At 38.1% G+C, this 17890-nt stretch overlaps 1 protein-coding gene across 3 annotated transcripts; it reads right to left on the bottom strand.

Moving 5' to 3' along the window:
* Positions 1 to 4163: 4163 nt before the first annotated feature.
* On the bottom strand, positions 4164 to 16716 carry LOC133298171 (uncharacterized). Of its 3 annotated transcripts, XR_009749747.1 has the most exons (4): positions 16615 to 16715; positions 7041 to 7132; positions 6871 to 6942; positions 6551 to 6674 (listed from the first exon to the last, which is right to left on the bottom strand). XR_009749747.1 is itself a non-coding variant. In XM_061497432.1 (2 exons), the coding sequence occupies exon 2, from the start codon at positions 4891 to 4893 to the stop codon at positions 4195 to 4197; it is 699 nt and encodes a 232-aa protein (XP_061353416.1). In that variant the 5' UTR covers positions 4894 to 4896; positions 16615 to 16716; the 3' UTR covers positions 4164 to 4194. The 3 variants fall into 3 exon arrangements, 2 of the variants coding, with proteins under 2 accessions (XP_061353416.1, XP_061353417.1); XM_061497432.1 differs by lacking the exons at positions 6551 to 6674; positions 6871 to 6942; positions 7041 to 7132 and adding an exon at positions 4164 to 4896 and having other exon boundaries at positions 16615 to 16716; XM_061497433.1 differs by lacking the exons at positions 6551 to 6674; positions 6871 to 6942; positions 7041 to 7132; positions 16615 to 16715 and adding exons at positions 4164 to 4896; positions 16399 to 16429.
* Between the last annotated feature and the right edge of the window lie 1174 nt (positions 16717 to 17890).

The following is a 17890-nucleotide window of genomic DNA, read 5'->3' as shown; positions in this document are numbered from 1 at the left end:
AGGGATTTAACAAAAATCTAGGTTATGGCACTGTGCTTATGGCGGAATTGTGGGGTTGTGTAATCGGTTTGGAGTGGGCTTGGCAACAGATATATAATCTTGGAAGGAGACTCAATGGTGGCTAGTCATTTGATTGTGGAAGGGTGTATTAATAATCATCCTTGTTGTTCTCTTGTGAATAGAATTAAGGAATTGCTTAACCTCCATTGGCAAGTAAATATTTTACATACTTATAGAGAAGGCAACCGAGTGGCTGATTGGATGGCTAAACTCAGGGTTGATAATGACTGGGATACTCACTGGTTCAGCTCTCCTCCGGATGGTTGTAGGGACCTTTTATTAGAGGATTGTAGGGGCACCTTGTTGCCCAGGACTGTTTCTTTGTAATTTGTTTGTTTTGTAGCTTTCCTTTGTTATCCAAAAAAAAAAAGACTTTATATCATAAGTGAGTTCGGATACCATTTCTCAAACCAAAATCTTAACACAATGGATTCTCTTATATCAATATTGGATAACAGAGAAGCCCATAATAAGAGAAGATCTATTATCAAAATAGACTAAGCTACAAACTCTATATCGTAAATGAATTTGAATATCACATCTCAATTCAAAACAAGTATTAATTTTATAGGTTGTTCCATTTATATAATTATCATTTAGCATATTTTAAACAATATAAAACTTTACTATTCCCATTTGAATTCTGGTCTAGCAGCACAATTTAAACATTTAATTTTCCATTTTGTGCCATGAAATAAAAAAATAACAAAATTGTTTGGTATTTGTAAAAACAAATTATTTTTTATTTTGTTTCGACCAATTCATTATCTAGAACAGAAAATATAACACCTTCACTCATAATTAGTTATATAAATGAGAGGGCAGAATTGTCAATTTAAAATTTTAGTGTAAAAAAAAAAAGTGAATGGTGATGACCAAAGGATCGAAACCCATGATAGTCATGTCCAAAAAAAAAAAAAAAAAAAAAAAAAAAAAAAAAAAACCTTTCTTGAAGGATTGAGCCATTGAAGAGCTTGGAGCTTGATAAATAGAAACCCTTGAGGAGAACACCAGAAGGGTTAAAATACCCTTGGAGTTCGAACTCTTTTTCCTTTCTTGAATCCTCAGTAATGAGGGCTGAATGTTTTGTTTGTTTGTGTTGTGGTGTTACAGAAAAATAAATCGATTTTATTATATATTATTTCTAGTCATTTTTATTCCTCGGATTAAAAAAAAATATCTGTTTCTCGAAAGTTGTCTTGCACTGTGTTTTACTAATATAGTAGAATAAGGGGAGTTTGTTGTTCATAATAATCAGAAATCTTGTAAATATTTGATAAAGGAAATTGCTTACATTTGTAAATGAAATTTAGTTATTTTTATTTAGGCAATAGGCTGGAAATTAACCCATTAATTTACCACTTTATGTGAGATGGGAGATACGATGGGTTTTGGTATGTTGCTGCGATTCAATAAATCTCGTGAATACATTTTCCCATTTTATTTTTTATTTTTTATTTTTACTTTTTGCTTGATCACATATTTTATTCTGTTTATGTTATTTATGTTATCTTTTGCTGTCAATTTTTCTCTAACTTCAAAATAAATAAATAAATTCAAATTAAATATTTGCGATAAGAGATAGGTTAATTGAATTATCATATTCAGTTAAGTCTTTTATTTAGAATTATTTTAGCTATGACTGGTTGGTGATTTAATTTTTTTAATTGATTATTATATATATATATTTTATCATAAAAATTAATTTTCTTTTTAGGGTGAGAATTCCTTACCATTTTGGAGAATACTAGGTTCCACCCATAATTCGCAAGATGATAATTACATTCTAAATCAATGTGTTGAACATTTCATTTCCAGCTCTTTAAATGTCATAGCATAATGTATTATAGTGTTTATTTTTTCGACCTGGAGTGAGCTCGTACTCTATCATAAGATTAGCTGGTTATGTCAATTTTTTAGATGAGGCAGGTTATACTTACCGCATCAATTTCCTTACCTCTTATACTTATATTAATCAAATAATTCTCATATTCAGGGAATCTTCAGAAAGTGATAGTTATTCTGACTAAGATCAGTCTTTATCATCTTACACAAGCTCCTCCATATCACAGGTTATGGTCCCATAATAGATTTTCCAATAAACGTGCCTCTTGAATCTTGAACTAAGCTAAGAGAAATGTAACGGTATTATGGAAGTTGTGGACCTTATAAGAGAAACAAGTGGATGAAAGTCTCAGGTAGTGATGCTGCTTGCTATGACCAGTCTTGTGCACATTAATAATTGTATAAGTTGACTACTGAAATGCACATGCCATTTCTCAGGTTAAAATGGAGAGAGAATGGAAGAGACAGGCCTCCTTGTTGGGTATGGCCCATGAATAGCTGCTGTTAGGGTTTTCTAATCCTATTTATATTTTTCTTGTAAATCGAGTGACTTGTAACGAGTGGCGGTGAGGTGAATATAATACAGACAAGCTGGACGTAACCTATATTGGGTGAACCAAGGTAAATCGTTGTGTCTATTATCTCTCTCTTTTCTTTTTCGTTTTCAATTTGTGTGATTGTCGATTTCCAACACTCATTTTGACAATTATACATGAAGAAGATATAATGCATCAACTCATCAACTAGGGGAGAAATCAACCTCTTCATACACCCCCCCCCCCCCCCCCATAATATTTATGTTATGTTAACATTTTTCACCCAACAATCATTGTTATTAGGAAAAAGTGTTTGTTATTATGGTAGTTGGTTGATTAATGTATTTTTCAAAAGGTGTATGATTCTCTTCTACAGCTACAACTAGTGAAGGAAAAATAAATGTTATCAGATTATATTTTCAGTTTGAGTTGGCCCTAAAAGATTTTATCAGATTATATTTATTACCTTTTGTTAGTATAGTTTTAATTTCAAAAGGTTTAAACTTTCAAAATGATTTAAATCTTAACCAATAACTTAACAAGATCGAGTTTTAGTGTGCTCTTGGAAGTCATATTAAATTCATTTAACATCTTCCCTAGTGTATATTTTACACATATGGCTTGGCTTTTAAGGAATATGATTCTTCCTTGCCCATGTAAATAAAATCACACAAGCAACATGCAGAATTCAGTGAATAACTACAGAATTATATCCCCTAAGGGTGTTTGCTGCAAGATATAAATGTGTAGGCAGCCAATATATATTCACATATACAGGGAAAGCAACCAAAAGAAGTTGAAAATAGATACAATAACAACGAGATAAGAATTAAGAAAACAATTAAACTGCTATTTATGAAAGTGACAGTGGGCATATATAATACGTATCCCTTCTTGCTTGTCGTAATCATGTATTCATTTATACTTGAGTAGAATTGCAGAGAATCTTTTTTAACGATGAAGAAGTTCAAAAGAAAGGGCAGCATCATTCCCCTTATCCACGAAGAGAAAACAAGTGATAGAAAAGGTATGAATAGGCCATAAGTTACAAGCACAAGACTATCTGTTCACAAAATAAAAAATTTGCACATCTTGGAAACTTGTTTACAAATCAATTGTAAAAGCATAGGGCAAATCACTGTCTTTAATCAAGGGAGACTCTCCTTGGTACAGTAGATTCTAACAAATACCATAAAAATCATCCAAGACAAATTTAACCACATGTCTTCAATCTACTTGACGAAACAGATCAAAAGCAGACAGCAAATAGCTGTCATTTTTAATTTTAATGCAAAAGGAAAATAAACTTTTGATGTATTATATTGAGTAATAAAATGTGTAAAGAACCAATTCAATCCAAAAGCTTAAGCTATTGGGTGAGGCTATATTAGTGGTTTTTATATATCTCAACACGCCCCCTCACACGAGAGCCCACTGAGCTTGAAGGGTAGACAAGGCACAGACCCACCTACCTATGCGAAGAAAGAAATTCCACTTGAAAGAAAGTGGAGAGCGGTGAGGATCGAACCCGGTACACCGAGGCTCTGATACCATGTAAAGAACCAATTCAACCCAAAAGCTTAAACTATTGGGTGAGGCTATATTAATAGTTTTTATATATCTCAACAAAATAAAAAAGTTAAAAGGCAATGGTTATATATATATATATATATATATATATATATATATATATATAGGAAAAAATCAAAACTTGGAAGACCATTTAAAATTCAAAAATAAGAATGTGGCTCATTTAGAAGTCCAACCATTTCTGATAATAGACACAGGTTGTTGGGGAGACAACACCATTTGGTGCACAAAATTTTATCCGAGGACAAACCCCACAAGGAATGGAAGCCATGGCACCATCTATAACACCGCCTTTGCTTTTCAATCTATAACAAACTCTACCATCAGGAATAGATGCAAAATCCCCAAACCCAGTGCTCTTCACCTCTAGGATCTTATCATCCATAACCAAAATCCTCAAAATCTGTTCTACTTGCTGTTTTGTGACTTCAACGGGGAAGATCCTTGTCTTTCTGGTCCACTCCAATATTCCATCACAAGTGGCAACTTTCAGCTGGAAAATGGACTTCAGGCAAACACTTGTAAGATGGGTGATGAACTCACTGTCAAGCTTGCCTTCACTGTACCACTCCCCACCAGTGATCTCATTGGAGGGTTCAAACTCTGCTGCCATGAAAAGCTTCCTGGATTTGTTCCGGATGTTAACAACTTCCTTGATGAGACTCTTGGATTGAAGCAACTTAAGGGATTTCTTGAACACGGTCTCAGGGAGGTTCATTTCTCGTTTGATGTCTCCAGACCATATCCCCATGTCTTTCTTCGCACGAATGATGTTATAGACAATGCGCTCTTCATTTGTGAGAGACGCAGACACTGCTAAAGCCAAATCTTGGCGTTTCCATTTACCTTGCAAACCACTCATTTCCTGTAACAACAGTGTATTCAAGTTAAAGATTGAATATTATGCTTGTTAAATAGCAATTAAATAACATCAGGGTGCTCACGTTAAATTCAACTTTTATATCACATACTCAACTTTTATGTTAGATATCCAAGTAACTATGCAAGTATAAAAAGGAAAGTTCTAACTAGTAACTAGCTCTAGGGGCATATCTACAAACAATTAACAGTTCCCAACAAACGTTGAACAGAAAGTAGAGAAGATTCATATTAATTTATATCTAGAAGTTTGAGCACACATGCAATTAAATCAAGAGAGTAGTTTATCCCAGAATTTTACATAGAACAAGAAAACTATAGATCCACTGTTTCCCCGTTAATAGTTCAATCAGATCATATAATGGATAGATGCAAATTTATAGATCGGTATTTATGGCTAAAAAAAAAATATAGCTATATAGAATTCAGATACTGTGCAGCACAACGAGGAAATAATGAACATCACTTGGTAAATTTGTGTTATGGCACAAACAAAATGCTCCAATCTTTGAACCTAATAAACATATTTCATACATGGTTTTTCCATGGATCCAATATCAATTACCCATAATCATTTCAAGACTCTCATTCAATGTTCCACCCATGGATTATTCCAATGTTATATTTGTAAAGATCCTTTCTACAACACCCATAGGTGAAGTGCTTCGTTTCAGATCAATTCTTCGCTGCAATCAAAGACCGCTTCGCTTGGTAAGAACCGAGACCTTTTGGCAGTCAACCTATGGTTACCTTACAATAGCTCAAGTTGGTTAGTTAAGTAAATGGCGGCTACAGGAAGACATACTTAATAAAGTGGTGAAGCAATCCAGCACTAACTAAAGGATAGCCATGGTCAGCTAGCGAGCCACTAAGGAATTGGTTCTGCTATGAGTTGAATTGAATTGGTCCACCTAATACCTTAAGGTTTTGAGTTGAATTGCCTCTTTACAATATTTATACATTTCATAATCATCTTACAAAAGAACTAAGCATGTAAGCCTCTTTGAACCAAATATTCATCATGATATGAACAACACTCTCAAAAGTTTTTCCTCCAAATATACATGTACATTTCCATGATCTCATTGTCTCAAATTACCACATACGGTACAATGCAATGATCCTCCAACTTGACAATTACATCAATGAGCATTAAATACCCCAAAATAACATTGGCAACATGCCATCACATGATAAATCAAAATGTACATTATCATTACATTGTTTCAATTCAATTGATACATATACAAGGATTTTTGCCAAAATAAATCATCATTATACAATGTTTCTCAAAGTACATCAATTCCTCCAAAAGCATATAAGACTGTATCTTCCCACTTTGACATGAATGCACGCATGACCAAATGTGCAATTTCTCATACATCAATATAAACTCCAAATGAGTCCTAGCATGCTACCATGTCAATAGAGACCAAAATAATGGAAGCATGTCATCAATCCTCAAGTTGGCCTCTTGCCAAGGGGTGTCTCATCTCCGATGGTCAATGTACCCGAAAATAATCCCAAAACGAGGTAAGATACAATCTCAGTAAACTCAGGGATTTTAGAGACTCCTCCAACCTTGAGCTCCCTTCTATGACATTCGGGCATCAAAACGGCATATGGCAACCAAGCTCACAACAAGCAGCATATATTCAAGTCAGGTGTATCAACACCAATCACACATCCCTCTACACTATCAGCCATCCCCGGAATGTTGGTATCAGTCACAATTGAGCCATCCCTCTGGACCATCAGCCATCCCTGAAACGCCCATGTGAATGAAATTATACTAGCCAGAGAATCAATTCCAATCATGCAACCATGCATGACAATTCAATAACTCAAGCACATACACCTAATTCCAATACTAATGCATATACATGTTATACAAACCATTACTCCTCATGGAGTATGGTGGAACATCAAGAGGAAAAACCCCCAAAGTACAAGAGTTTACCTTGTCAAAGCTTTCTTTGATTCTATTGTCCTTTCCAAGCAATTACCACTAGCACAACCAACACCACACAACCTATTCCAAAGTGAATAACTCAATCATTAGCACAACCAAGGTCACATACTCATCATTTATCATACCCAATGTCTCAAAGTCATGGTTTAGGGGCTTACCCTCAAATTCCTCAATCCAGAGAACACAACCCTAACTCCCAATAGGTTTCAATGGTGATTTCAACGTACAATCACCCATAGAATCAACATTCCTACATCAAACAACAATGATTCAAGCATCAACACCATTATCAATGCATTAATTTCAAAATCCCCAAAAATCCTCATAAAATCCCAACACCCAATTCATGATATTCAACATAACTCATGAATCTACACCTGTGACCCAAATTTTAAATAAATTCTAAATTTACCCCAATGAAGCTGGGTGTTACATGTGTCCTCTAGTGTTGGTGGTCAAGGTAGTATATATGCTAAAGAAGTTACAGAAGCAAGCACCTGTCATGAGATCACATATTCACCTTTTCTGGGGTAATATGCTATTTGAATGGTTCGCAGTTGAGTCCAATGTGGACAGAAGAGCATAACCTTCCTAATAAACAATAGTGGATAAACAAGATAAGAAAAACATTAATCATGCCTTGATCAATTAAACATGCCCTGACATGATGGAAGGAGTGTCAACTTTACAGGCTAGGCATGAGATTAATCACCAATTACCAACCTCAATCAATTGGTATACACATACAATACACAACAAATTACATGACATGAAACCTGTTAGAATATTAGATATGATATGATTAGATTTGATTAGATATGATTGGATTCTGTCTTATCCGTAAATAATCTGACTGTATTCTGACTGTATTAGGATTAGGTTTGGATTAGGTTTGAGCCTTACACTTAAGCCCATTAGGGTCTCTATATATTGTAACTCCCTGACACAGATCAATACACAACGTATTCTTTTACATTTAACTTGGTACCAGAGCTATTTCGTTCTGGGAACCCTCGCTTCCGCTTAGAAATCTTGTTCTTCGCTTTAAAACCTAAGCCCACTGCTTAGGAGTCATCTTTTCTTTGCCGTGCGTCCTTCCGGTAAGACATCAAAGGCTGTAAGTCCTCTCCAGGCATCTTCTGCACGTGTCCACATCCCCAAACAGTCACCGGAGCACCATCAGCCACCGTCAGCCACTGTTCAGGCTGCCGGAGTACTTTTCCGGCGAGTTTTCAGTCTGGAACGAACGCGAACAGAACCCTCTCCTCCCGGCGACCTGCTCTGTGGAAGTCCGGCCACCATCGGAGTTGTCACGCGCTCTCACGCGCCTCCAGTCTTCTCTGCGCGTGGGCTTCACGCGCCACCTTCTGCCGGCGCGTGAGCACTATTCCGGCGACTTTTTCCGGCCGGTCTTGGACAGAGAAGCTCGTCTTCTCCTCCTCTTTCTGGATCTGTGGTTGGTTCTTTGTGGGTCTGACTTTTTGTGCGCACCTCTTCTTGATTGGTGATCAGGTTCGTTTCCCTTTATTCGGTTTGTATCTTTGTGATTTGATACTATGGCAGCAAACCTTCCAATTCATTCGGAGGTCAAGTCTCCATCTCCTCGTTTGAGAAATTCTCCCAATATCATCTCTACCAATATTGGGTCCATTACCTCTTCAAAATTGAAGGGATCTGTTAATTACAAGAACTGGGCCACCTCTGTTCGAGTTTGGTTCTTTGGACAAGGATATGGGAACCATCTCACAACTAAGTCTACTGATGTCCCTAAGGAGGACAAGTCTGATTGGGAAAAGATTGACAACCAGCTTCTGAGTATCCTCTGGCAATCCATTGATCCGATTGTCTTGGATATCTTTTATTCATTTCAAACTTGCACTGAAGTGTGGGAAGAAGCAAAAAACCTCTACACTAATGATGTTCAGCAGCTCTATTTCATCATCTCTCAGTTTATGGAATTGAGCAAATCATCCGACATATGTAGTGCAGCTTGATTATCACAGATGAGTGTCATGGGTTGTTTCTGTTCACAAAGATGAAGCTCCTGAATCAACTGCTTTAACCAGATCAACTCACAGGTAGTATTTGCCATTGCACAATACTCAGCTTCTGCACTAGAACGGGAAACAACAGGTTGTTTCTTGCTTTTCCATGAGATTAAGTTTCCTCCGAAGAAGACACAATAACCAGAAGTAGAGCGTATGTCCGAGGGTGATCCTGCCCAATCGGCATCTGAGTAACCACAAATTTCTGTATTTCCCTGATCCGAATACAACAAACCTTTTCCTGGTGCTCCTTTGATGTATTGGAGGATCCTCACAGCAGCATCCCAATGTGAATCACAAGGGGAATCAAGGAACTGACTGGCCGTACTGACAGCGAAAGAAATATCTGGCCTAGTCACAGTAAGATAATTGAGCTTCCCAATTAGCCTCCGATAACGTCCAGGATCAGATAACGGCTCCCCCTGTCCGGGTAATAACTTGACATTAGGATCCATAGGTGTATCAACTGGTTTACTCCCCAACATACCAGTTTCTTCTAGGATATCCAAGGCATATTTCCTTTGACAGATAGAAATGCCCTGTCTTGATTGCGCCACCTCAATTCCCAAGAAGTAACGCAGCTTCCCAAGGTCCTTTGTTTGAAATGTACTAAACAAATGCTGTTTTAACTGACGAATTCCGTCTTGATCACTTCCGGTGAGAATGATGTCGTCAACATAGACTAACAAATAGATACACTTATCAGGAGATGTAATCCTATAAAACACAGAATGGTCAACTTTACTGCGGATTAAGCCAAACGCCTGAACAGCAGAACTGAAACGACTGAACCATGCTCGAGGAGACTGCTTGAGACCATATAAGGATTTCCGAAGACGACACACCTTTCCAGACTCCCCCTGAGCAACAAAACCAGGTGGTTGCTCCATGTAAACTTCTTCTTGTAAATCACCATGAAGATAGGCATTTTTGATGTCAAGTTGAAGAAGTGGCCAGTGACGAACAGCAGCAAGGGCAAGAAAGAGGCGGACTGACGCCATCTTAGCGACCGGAGAAAATGTATCGCTATAATCAAGGCCAAAGATTTGAGTAAAACCCTTGGCAACTAAACGTGCCTTGAGACGATCAATATGGCCATCAGGTCCAACTTTCACAGTAAAAACCCAGCGACAACCAACTATAGACTTCTCTGGAGGAGCAGAAACAAGGTCCCAAGTGCCATTGGAATGAAGTGCAGTCATCTCATCAAGCATTGCTTGACGCCACCCTGGATGGGAAAGTGCTTCACCTGTGGTCTTAGGAATAGAAATAGAAGAAAGACTAGAAACAAAGGTGAAATGAGGTGAAGAAAGACGGTCATAACTCAAAAAGGTATAAAGAGGATAAGGGTTACGAGTAGTACGTGTACCTTTTCTTTGAGCAATGGGAAGAGTCTCTGATGAAGGATCCGGAGGGGAAGAAGCAACAGCAGTAGGCGATGAGTCAGCAAGAGTCGAGTCGACAGGAGGCACAGTTTTGCGACGCTGATAGGTGAGAAGTGGACGGTCCTCAGGTATAGAAGCAATAGGTTGCTCATCTGGAATAGAAGCACCTGCAGCTGGCAAAGACAAGTCAAGAAAAGGGACAGGAAGGACATGATCAACCTGTGACATCTGAGATGGGATAGAATTAAAGGGTTGTTGATCAAGAAAAGTGACATCAGCGGAAACTAAGTAACGCTTAAGGTCGGGAGAATAACAACGATAACCCTTTTGAAGACGAGAATAACCAAGAAAGATACACTGAAAGGCTTTGGATGTTAACTTATCCTTACCAAGAGTGAGATCATGAACAAAACAAGTACAACCAAAGACATGTGGAGTTAGAGGATAAAGAGGAACATCTGGAAGCAATAGATTATGAGGAATGTCATTGTGGAGCACAGATGAAGGCATGCGATTGATGAGAAAACAAGAGATGAGTACAGCATCTGCCCAGAAGTGAAGGGGAACCTGCATATGAATAAGAAGGGTACGGGCAGTTTCAATGAGATGTCTGTTTTTACGTTCAGCCACCCCATTTTGTTGTGGAGTGTGAGGACAAGTAGTTTGATGTAAAGTACCTTGTGTGGCCAAGAATTTAGAAAAATCAATAGAAACATATTCCTTAGCATTATCACTACGTAGAATACGAATAGAAACACCAAATTGAGTATGGATCTCAGTAGAAAACTTTTTATAAATGGAAAATAGCTCGGAACGATTTTTCATTAAATAGGTCCAAGTGCAACGGGAAAAATCATCAATAAAGGTAACGAAATACCGAAAACCTAAGACAGACAAGGTACGACTTGGACCCCAAATATCTGAATGAACAAGAGAGAAAGGGGCATCAGCTCGTTTATTGACTCGACTGGCAAAAGAGGAGCGTGTATGCTTCCCTTGTTGACATGACACACAATCTAAAGACTGAAGACCGGACAAAAGAGGAACCATTTTCTGCAACTTTGAAAGACTTGGATGACCAAGGCGACTGTGGATAAGTTGTGGAGATTCTGTGAGAGAGCATGCTACTGAAGGACGAGGCACATCCAGATAATAAAGCCCTCGTGACTCACGACCCACTCCAATCATTTTCCCCGTACCCGGATCCTGCACAGAAACAGAATGGTTAGAGAAAGTAATGGTGCAAGTGAGGGAGTGCATCAACTTACTAATAGAAATTAAGTTATAAGGGATGCCAGGAATGTAATAGACAGATGTCAGGGCCAAGGTAGAGGTCGGACGAGCTTGTCCAATCCCACGAACTGGGGCTTTGGTTCCATCCGCAAGGGTAAAAGACGGTAAATGATCAGAATAAGTAAGAGATGTAAAGAGTTCCTTATTACCACAGAGATGATCGGTAGCACCGGAGTCAAATATCCAAGTGTCAAGTGATGTAGAATGAGAAACACAAGCAACAGGATTACCAGTATAAGGCTGAGACTGAGGAGAAGCCTTCCTGAGAGGGGTTTGGAGTGCAGCATAGTTTGAACCTGAACCAAATGATGCATTGTCTGACTGAGCTATATTTGCAACAATAGAAGGAGAGTTAACCTCCGAGAGATCAGGAGATGCTGCTGCCATTTAAAGATAAAATATAAAAGCCGTAAACGAAGGCAAACGATATCCAATCAAGAAGAACCACGCGTCTAAGGTCAGACCCACAGAGAAACAATCACAGATCCAGAAAGGGGAGGAGAAGGCGAGCTTCTCTGTCCAAGACCGGCCGGAAAAAGCCGTCGGAATAGTGCTCACGCGCCGGCAGAAGGTGGCGCGTGAAGCCCACGCGCAGAGAAGACAGGTGGCGCGTGACGGCGCGTGGGAAATGCGTTGCTGACCGGACCACCACAGACCTGGTCGCCGGGAAGAGAGGGTCCTGATCGCGTGAAGTTTGGTCGGAAAAGTCGCCGGAAAAAGTCTCTGGTTGCCTGAACAGTGATTCTGACGGCGGGCGGTGGTTCCGGTGGCCGTCGGAGGTGCTGACACGTTTGGAAAAATCACTCAGAGGTTGTTTACAGCCCTAGAAGGCTTGCCGGAAGGACGCACGGCAAGAAAGAGGACTCCTAAGCAGTGGGCTTAGGTTTTAAAGCAAAAAACAAGGTTTCTAAGCGGAAGCGAGGGTTTCCAGAACGAAAGAGCTCTGATACCAACTTGAATATAAAATAATAGAAGAATAATATGTTGTGTATTGATCTGTGTCAAGGAGTTACAATATATAGAGACCCTAATGGGCTTAAGTGTAAGGCCCAAACCTAATCCAAACCTAATCCTAATACAGTCAGAATACAGTCAGACTATTTACGGATAAGACAGAATCCAATCATATCTAATCAAATCTAATCATATCATATCTAATATTCTAACAATTGGCAAGAGTCGCTCTTTGATGCAGGCATATTTGGATATGCTGCCTTACCCTACTGATGCTACTGCATATCGGAAACAGGTGGAACGTCTCTTTATGGTTGCCACACTTTCTGGCCTTCCCGAAGAATATGATAATGTTCGTGATACTATCTTGACTAGTGGGGAGCCTGATCTATCCATGACGTATCAGCGTCTTCTGAATTTGAATAAGAAATCTGCTCCTGCATCGTCTTCTGTTGTTGATTCTACTGCTCTAGTTTCCCGTACTGATTTTCGCGGGCATATTGGAGGTGGACGTGGTCGTGGTAGAGGCCCAGGAGGCCCAGGAGGACGTAGCCCAGGAGGTCGTGGCCCAGGAGGTCCAGTCGGACGTGGTCAGCGACCTCGTTGTCATTACTGTCAGCAACTTGGTCATTATGAGGAACGCTGCTACACCAAGTATCCTCACATGCGACCTTCTTTTGCTGCTAATGTAGCTCAATCGGATACTGCTTCAAATGGTTCAGTCTCTCTCTCCTCTGAAGAATATGCAGCATTCCAGGCCCTTCTCAGGAAGTCCTCTCCTCAATCACCAGAGGCTCTTCCCATTGCTCAAAGAAAAGGTACACGTACTACTCGTAACCCTTATCCTCTTTATACCTTCTTGAGCTATGATCGCCTTTCTCCTCCTCATTCCACCTTTGTTTCTAGTCTTTCTTCTGTTTCTATTCCTAAGACCACAGGTGCAGCACTTTCCCATCCAGGATGGCGCCAAGCGATGCTTGATGAGATGACCGCACTTTATACCAATGGCACTTGGGACCTTGTTTCTGCTCCTCCAGAGAAGTCTATAGTTGGTTGTCGCTGGGGGTTTACTGTGAAAGTTGGACCTGATGGCCATGTTGATCGTCTCAAGGCACGCCTAGTTGCCAAGGGTTTTACTCAAATCTTTGGCCTTGATTATAGCGATACATTCTCTCCAGTCGCTAAGATGGCGTCCGTCCGCCTATTTCTTGCCCTTGCTGCTGTTCGTCACTGGCCACTCCTTCAACTTGACATCAAAAATGCCTTTCTTCATGGTGATTTACAAGAAGAAGTTTACATGGAGCAACCACCTGGTTTTGTTGCTCAGGGGGAGTCTGGGAAGGTATGTCGTCTTCGAAAATCCTTATATGGTCTCAAGCAGTCTCCTCGAGCATGGTTCAGTCGCTTCAGTTCTGCTGTACAGGCGTTTGGCCTAATTCGCAGTAAAGTTGACCATTCTGAATTCTATAGGATTACATCTCCTAACAAGTGCATCTATTTGTTAGTCTATGTTGATGACATCATCCTCACCGGAAGTGATCAAGACGGAATCCATCAGTTAAAACAACATTTATTCAGTGCATTTCAAACAAAGGACCTTGGGAAGCTGCGTTACTTCTTGGGAATTGAGGTGGCGCAATCTAGACAGGGCATTTCTATCTGTCAAAGGAAGTATGCCTTGGATATCCTAGAGGAGACTGGTATGTTGGGGTGTAAACCAGTTGATACACCCATGGATCCTAATGTTAAGTTATTGCCCAGACAGGGGGAGCCGTTATCTGATCCTGGACGTTATCGAAGGCTGATTGGGAAGCTCAATTATCTTACTGTGACTAGGCCAGATATTTCTTTCGCTGTCAGTACGGCCAGTCAGTTCCTTGATTCCCCTTGTGATTCACATTGGGATGCTGCTGTGAGGATCTTCCAATACATCAAAGGAGCACCAGGAAAAGGTTTGTTGTATTCGGATCAGGGAAATACAGAAATTTGTGGTTACTCAGATGCCGATTGGGCAGGATCACCCTCGGACAGACGCTCTACTTCTGGTTATTGTGTCTTCTTCGGAGGAAACTTAATCTCATGGAAAAGCAAGAAACAACCTGTTGTTTCCCGATCTAGTGCAGAAGTTGAGTATCGTGCAATGGCAAATACTACCTGTGAGTTGATCTGGTTAAAGCAGTTGATTCAGGAGCTTCATCTTTGTGAACAGAAACAACCCATGACACTCATCTGTGATAATCAAACTGCGCTACATATATCCTCTAATCTTGTTTTTCATGAGAGGACCAAACATATAGAGATTGAAAATGAAGCTTCATGAAAATTCTGAAAAACACATGAATTCAATCATCAATCAAACTACTTGTAATTAGAAATGTGCAGAAGCAAAATCTTACCTAGTGCGAAAGATTGCGGAGAAATTTTCAGCAAGGAGAACAGGTGCAGGGGGCAGAGAGAAATTGGTTAGCCCGCCCTAGGTTACAGAGCTTTGTGGGCTTTTGGGCTTCCGTGAAATTTTATATTTGTGAAATTTTGGTTTTATGGGCTTTATTACCTTGACTTCGGTTAGCTAAGGCTAAGTGGGGTGAGTTAGCCCATATATCTAATGCTTAAAAACAGCATGTTGAGGTTATAATTTCTTGATCACTATAAAAAAAAAAAAAAAAAAAAAAGTCAAAAGTCATCTACAGTGAGCTCAAATATATAATAATAAACCATATTTTGATGACACTATATATAATTTCTTTAAGTGCTGTTGTTTATATTAGTAGGCAAAAACAGGATAATTTTATTCCTACTAAAGTCAATCAAGGCTACACTAAAATTTGGCGTAGTTTAGACGATGTACTCGAGTAAATGTGTCTATTTACTCAGACAGATCAAAGACAATTTGGCAGACAAGATACAAGATCATCTACTGTACTCATAACTTAATGGCTCACAATACAGTAGTTAAATGATTATCAGATCAGTCTGAGTGCAAACAATTTACAGTGCTAAGGCTAACAAATGTGTCAATTTATTATCAATTAGGGATGAGTCCAAACTAACTAATCATTCAAAGACAGATATGCAATCAGCCAAGTTAGAAACGTAGTTCACACTATGATGTTGTCAAGTTTAATTCATGGAGCAGCAAGAATGATTTTTAATCCACAACGAGCAATTTAGGACAATAACCAGCCACAATCTGAGATAGTCTACATAAGTTGGTGAAAGTAATTAACAACAATCAAAATCTTGTGTGGGTACTATATTTCGGTACAATACAAATATAAATCAGATAAAAAAATTGACAGTATTATGCAGTACATAAATCATGCTGTCAATGCAGAATATCTTAGGCTACATCCCGGCTTAATTACTACCCTATGTCATTCTTAACACTCAGATACGATGCACCGGGCTGAATAGGTAGAGAATAACAAGAGGACAGAGAAAAAAACAGGTTTTAAGTCAAGAAACTATATGATATATATGATACATGAAACGAAACTAAGCCTCTAAAATAGGTATGCAAGCTACCGAATCTTGAATTCATATACTAGTCAATACCCAAGGCAACTCCTAGAATCCTCACCCAAATAACTAATCACTGGCTTCCTATATAACTTACGAAGAAACCACTACCTTGTACCAGAAACCATGCATCTTTTAGTTGCAAGACAAATACTCATTATTCCAAAGTATAATACCCTTCCTTTTGGCTTATTCCTTTGTAATAACAAATCATAATAGTCCCATAACTTGACAGACCCCTAACACGCACTCTTTTTCCGTCAACAATAGCATACTCATGCATGAGTTATATTTCTGCCCATTGCATCCACAATACGAACCTGACACCCATCACGTTGCACAAATCATCCCCGGCTTCTGTACCTAGAAAATTGTTCTCCAGTCTTAGAGACAAACTATCAAACACCTAGAGGGTTGGTATTAATTTTATGAAGATTGACCAAATAGTATTTAATAGCAATGTGTGGAAAGGGAATGCATCAAATGTCAAGGATGAGAAAAACGAATTGCAAATAGAAACGAAAGAGATTGCATACCTGGGTTTTCGTGGAGATTTGGTTGAAAGTTCAAACAAAAACAATAACTAAAAGGGTTTTGTAAGAAGAATTGGGGTTTATGAATTCTGGATGATAATTTTGGTTCAGTGTCAGTTATTTTGTGGTGAACCGAATTAGTTAAAATATGGGAAAATTAAAATATGAAAAAATGTTTGTCATTTCAAAGAAGAGATAGACAAAAAATATTTTTTTTATTTAAAATTTAAATTAAAAGAAAAACCAACCATTTTTTTCTTCTGCATAATTTTCATTTTGTGTCTATCTCTCTTGAGATGACAAAATTTATGTCATTTAAAATTACAAATACCAATCTCTTACAATATTTGGTTATTTGTATTTGGGTTTGATTTATTTGGTAAGGGTTCAGTTTGGATGACGCAACGGATCAGCCATAATTGAATTTGGTGTGACTGTGTCGGCTTTGGTAAAAATTGATAACAGAGTCGATTAATTGGTGACCTGTCCAATTTATTTAAAAAAAATTCCAAACAAAAATATTTCAAAAAAATCATAATTGACATATTTAAGTTATATGTTACTTAGGGCCTTTTTGATGTGATGTATAAGACCTGATAGTATAAGCTTATATTATACGTTATAGTATTTTCAGTTATTTGGTAGTATAAGCTTATACAGCAGAATCCCTTAATACATCAAAACGATATATAACTTAATCCGGCCTAAGGGGAGGGATTAGGCCTGATAAGGGGTTGATGTATTAATATTGCTTACGAGTACAATTTTCAAGAACTAATATATCATTTCAATATTAATATATTAAAATAACTTTTTTAATATATTAATTTTAAAAATATTGAAATATATTATCTTATACAATATCATACCAAACACTGGATAGGATTAAAATTTAATCCGGTCTTATGCTATCAGGTGTTATATTCTGAAATATGGATATAAGAATGAGAGAAATTAGTTACATTTTGACGAAATATATATTGTCATGTGACGATATTTGATATACTCGCAAACTCTTAGGAGGCGTTTAGTAGAGGAGAAATTTTTTTTACCAAGAAAATACAATTACTAAGAATATAATGGGAAAGTGAGTTTGGTAAAAAAGTTGTATGATAGGTCAAAATTTTACCAAAAAAATTAGGTTAAATTTACTAAATTTATATTTGATTGAAGGTAAAATATTAATAAAAAAAATGAGTTAAAATTACAAAATAACCCTTAATATTTGAATCAGAACTACTGTTTGGAACTTGAATGTTAATTACAAGTACAATTCCCA

The sequence above is a fragment of the Gastrolobium bilobum genome, unplaced genomic scaffold (genome assembly GCF_033153095.1).
Source record: "Gastrolobium bilobum isolate Gb01-03AN ecotype WA unplaced genomic scaffold, APGP_CSIRO_Gbil_v1 utg12372, whole genome shotgun sequence".
Classification (NCBI taxonomy): Eukaryota; Viridiplantae; Streptophyta; class Magnoliopsida; order Fabales; family Fabaceae; genus Gastrolobium; species Gastrolobium bilobum.
Note: the sequence above shows the minus strand (reverse complement) of the source record. Positions and strands in the feature narration are given on the sequence as shown.

What these genes read in the sequence shown, in the direction of transcription:
- LOC133298171 (XM_061497432.1), bottom strand. Translation starts at nt 4,893, where the DNA reads ATGAGTGGTTTGCAAGGTAAATGGAAACGCCAAGATTTGGCTTTAGCA.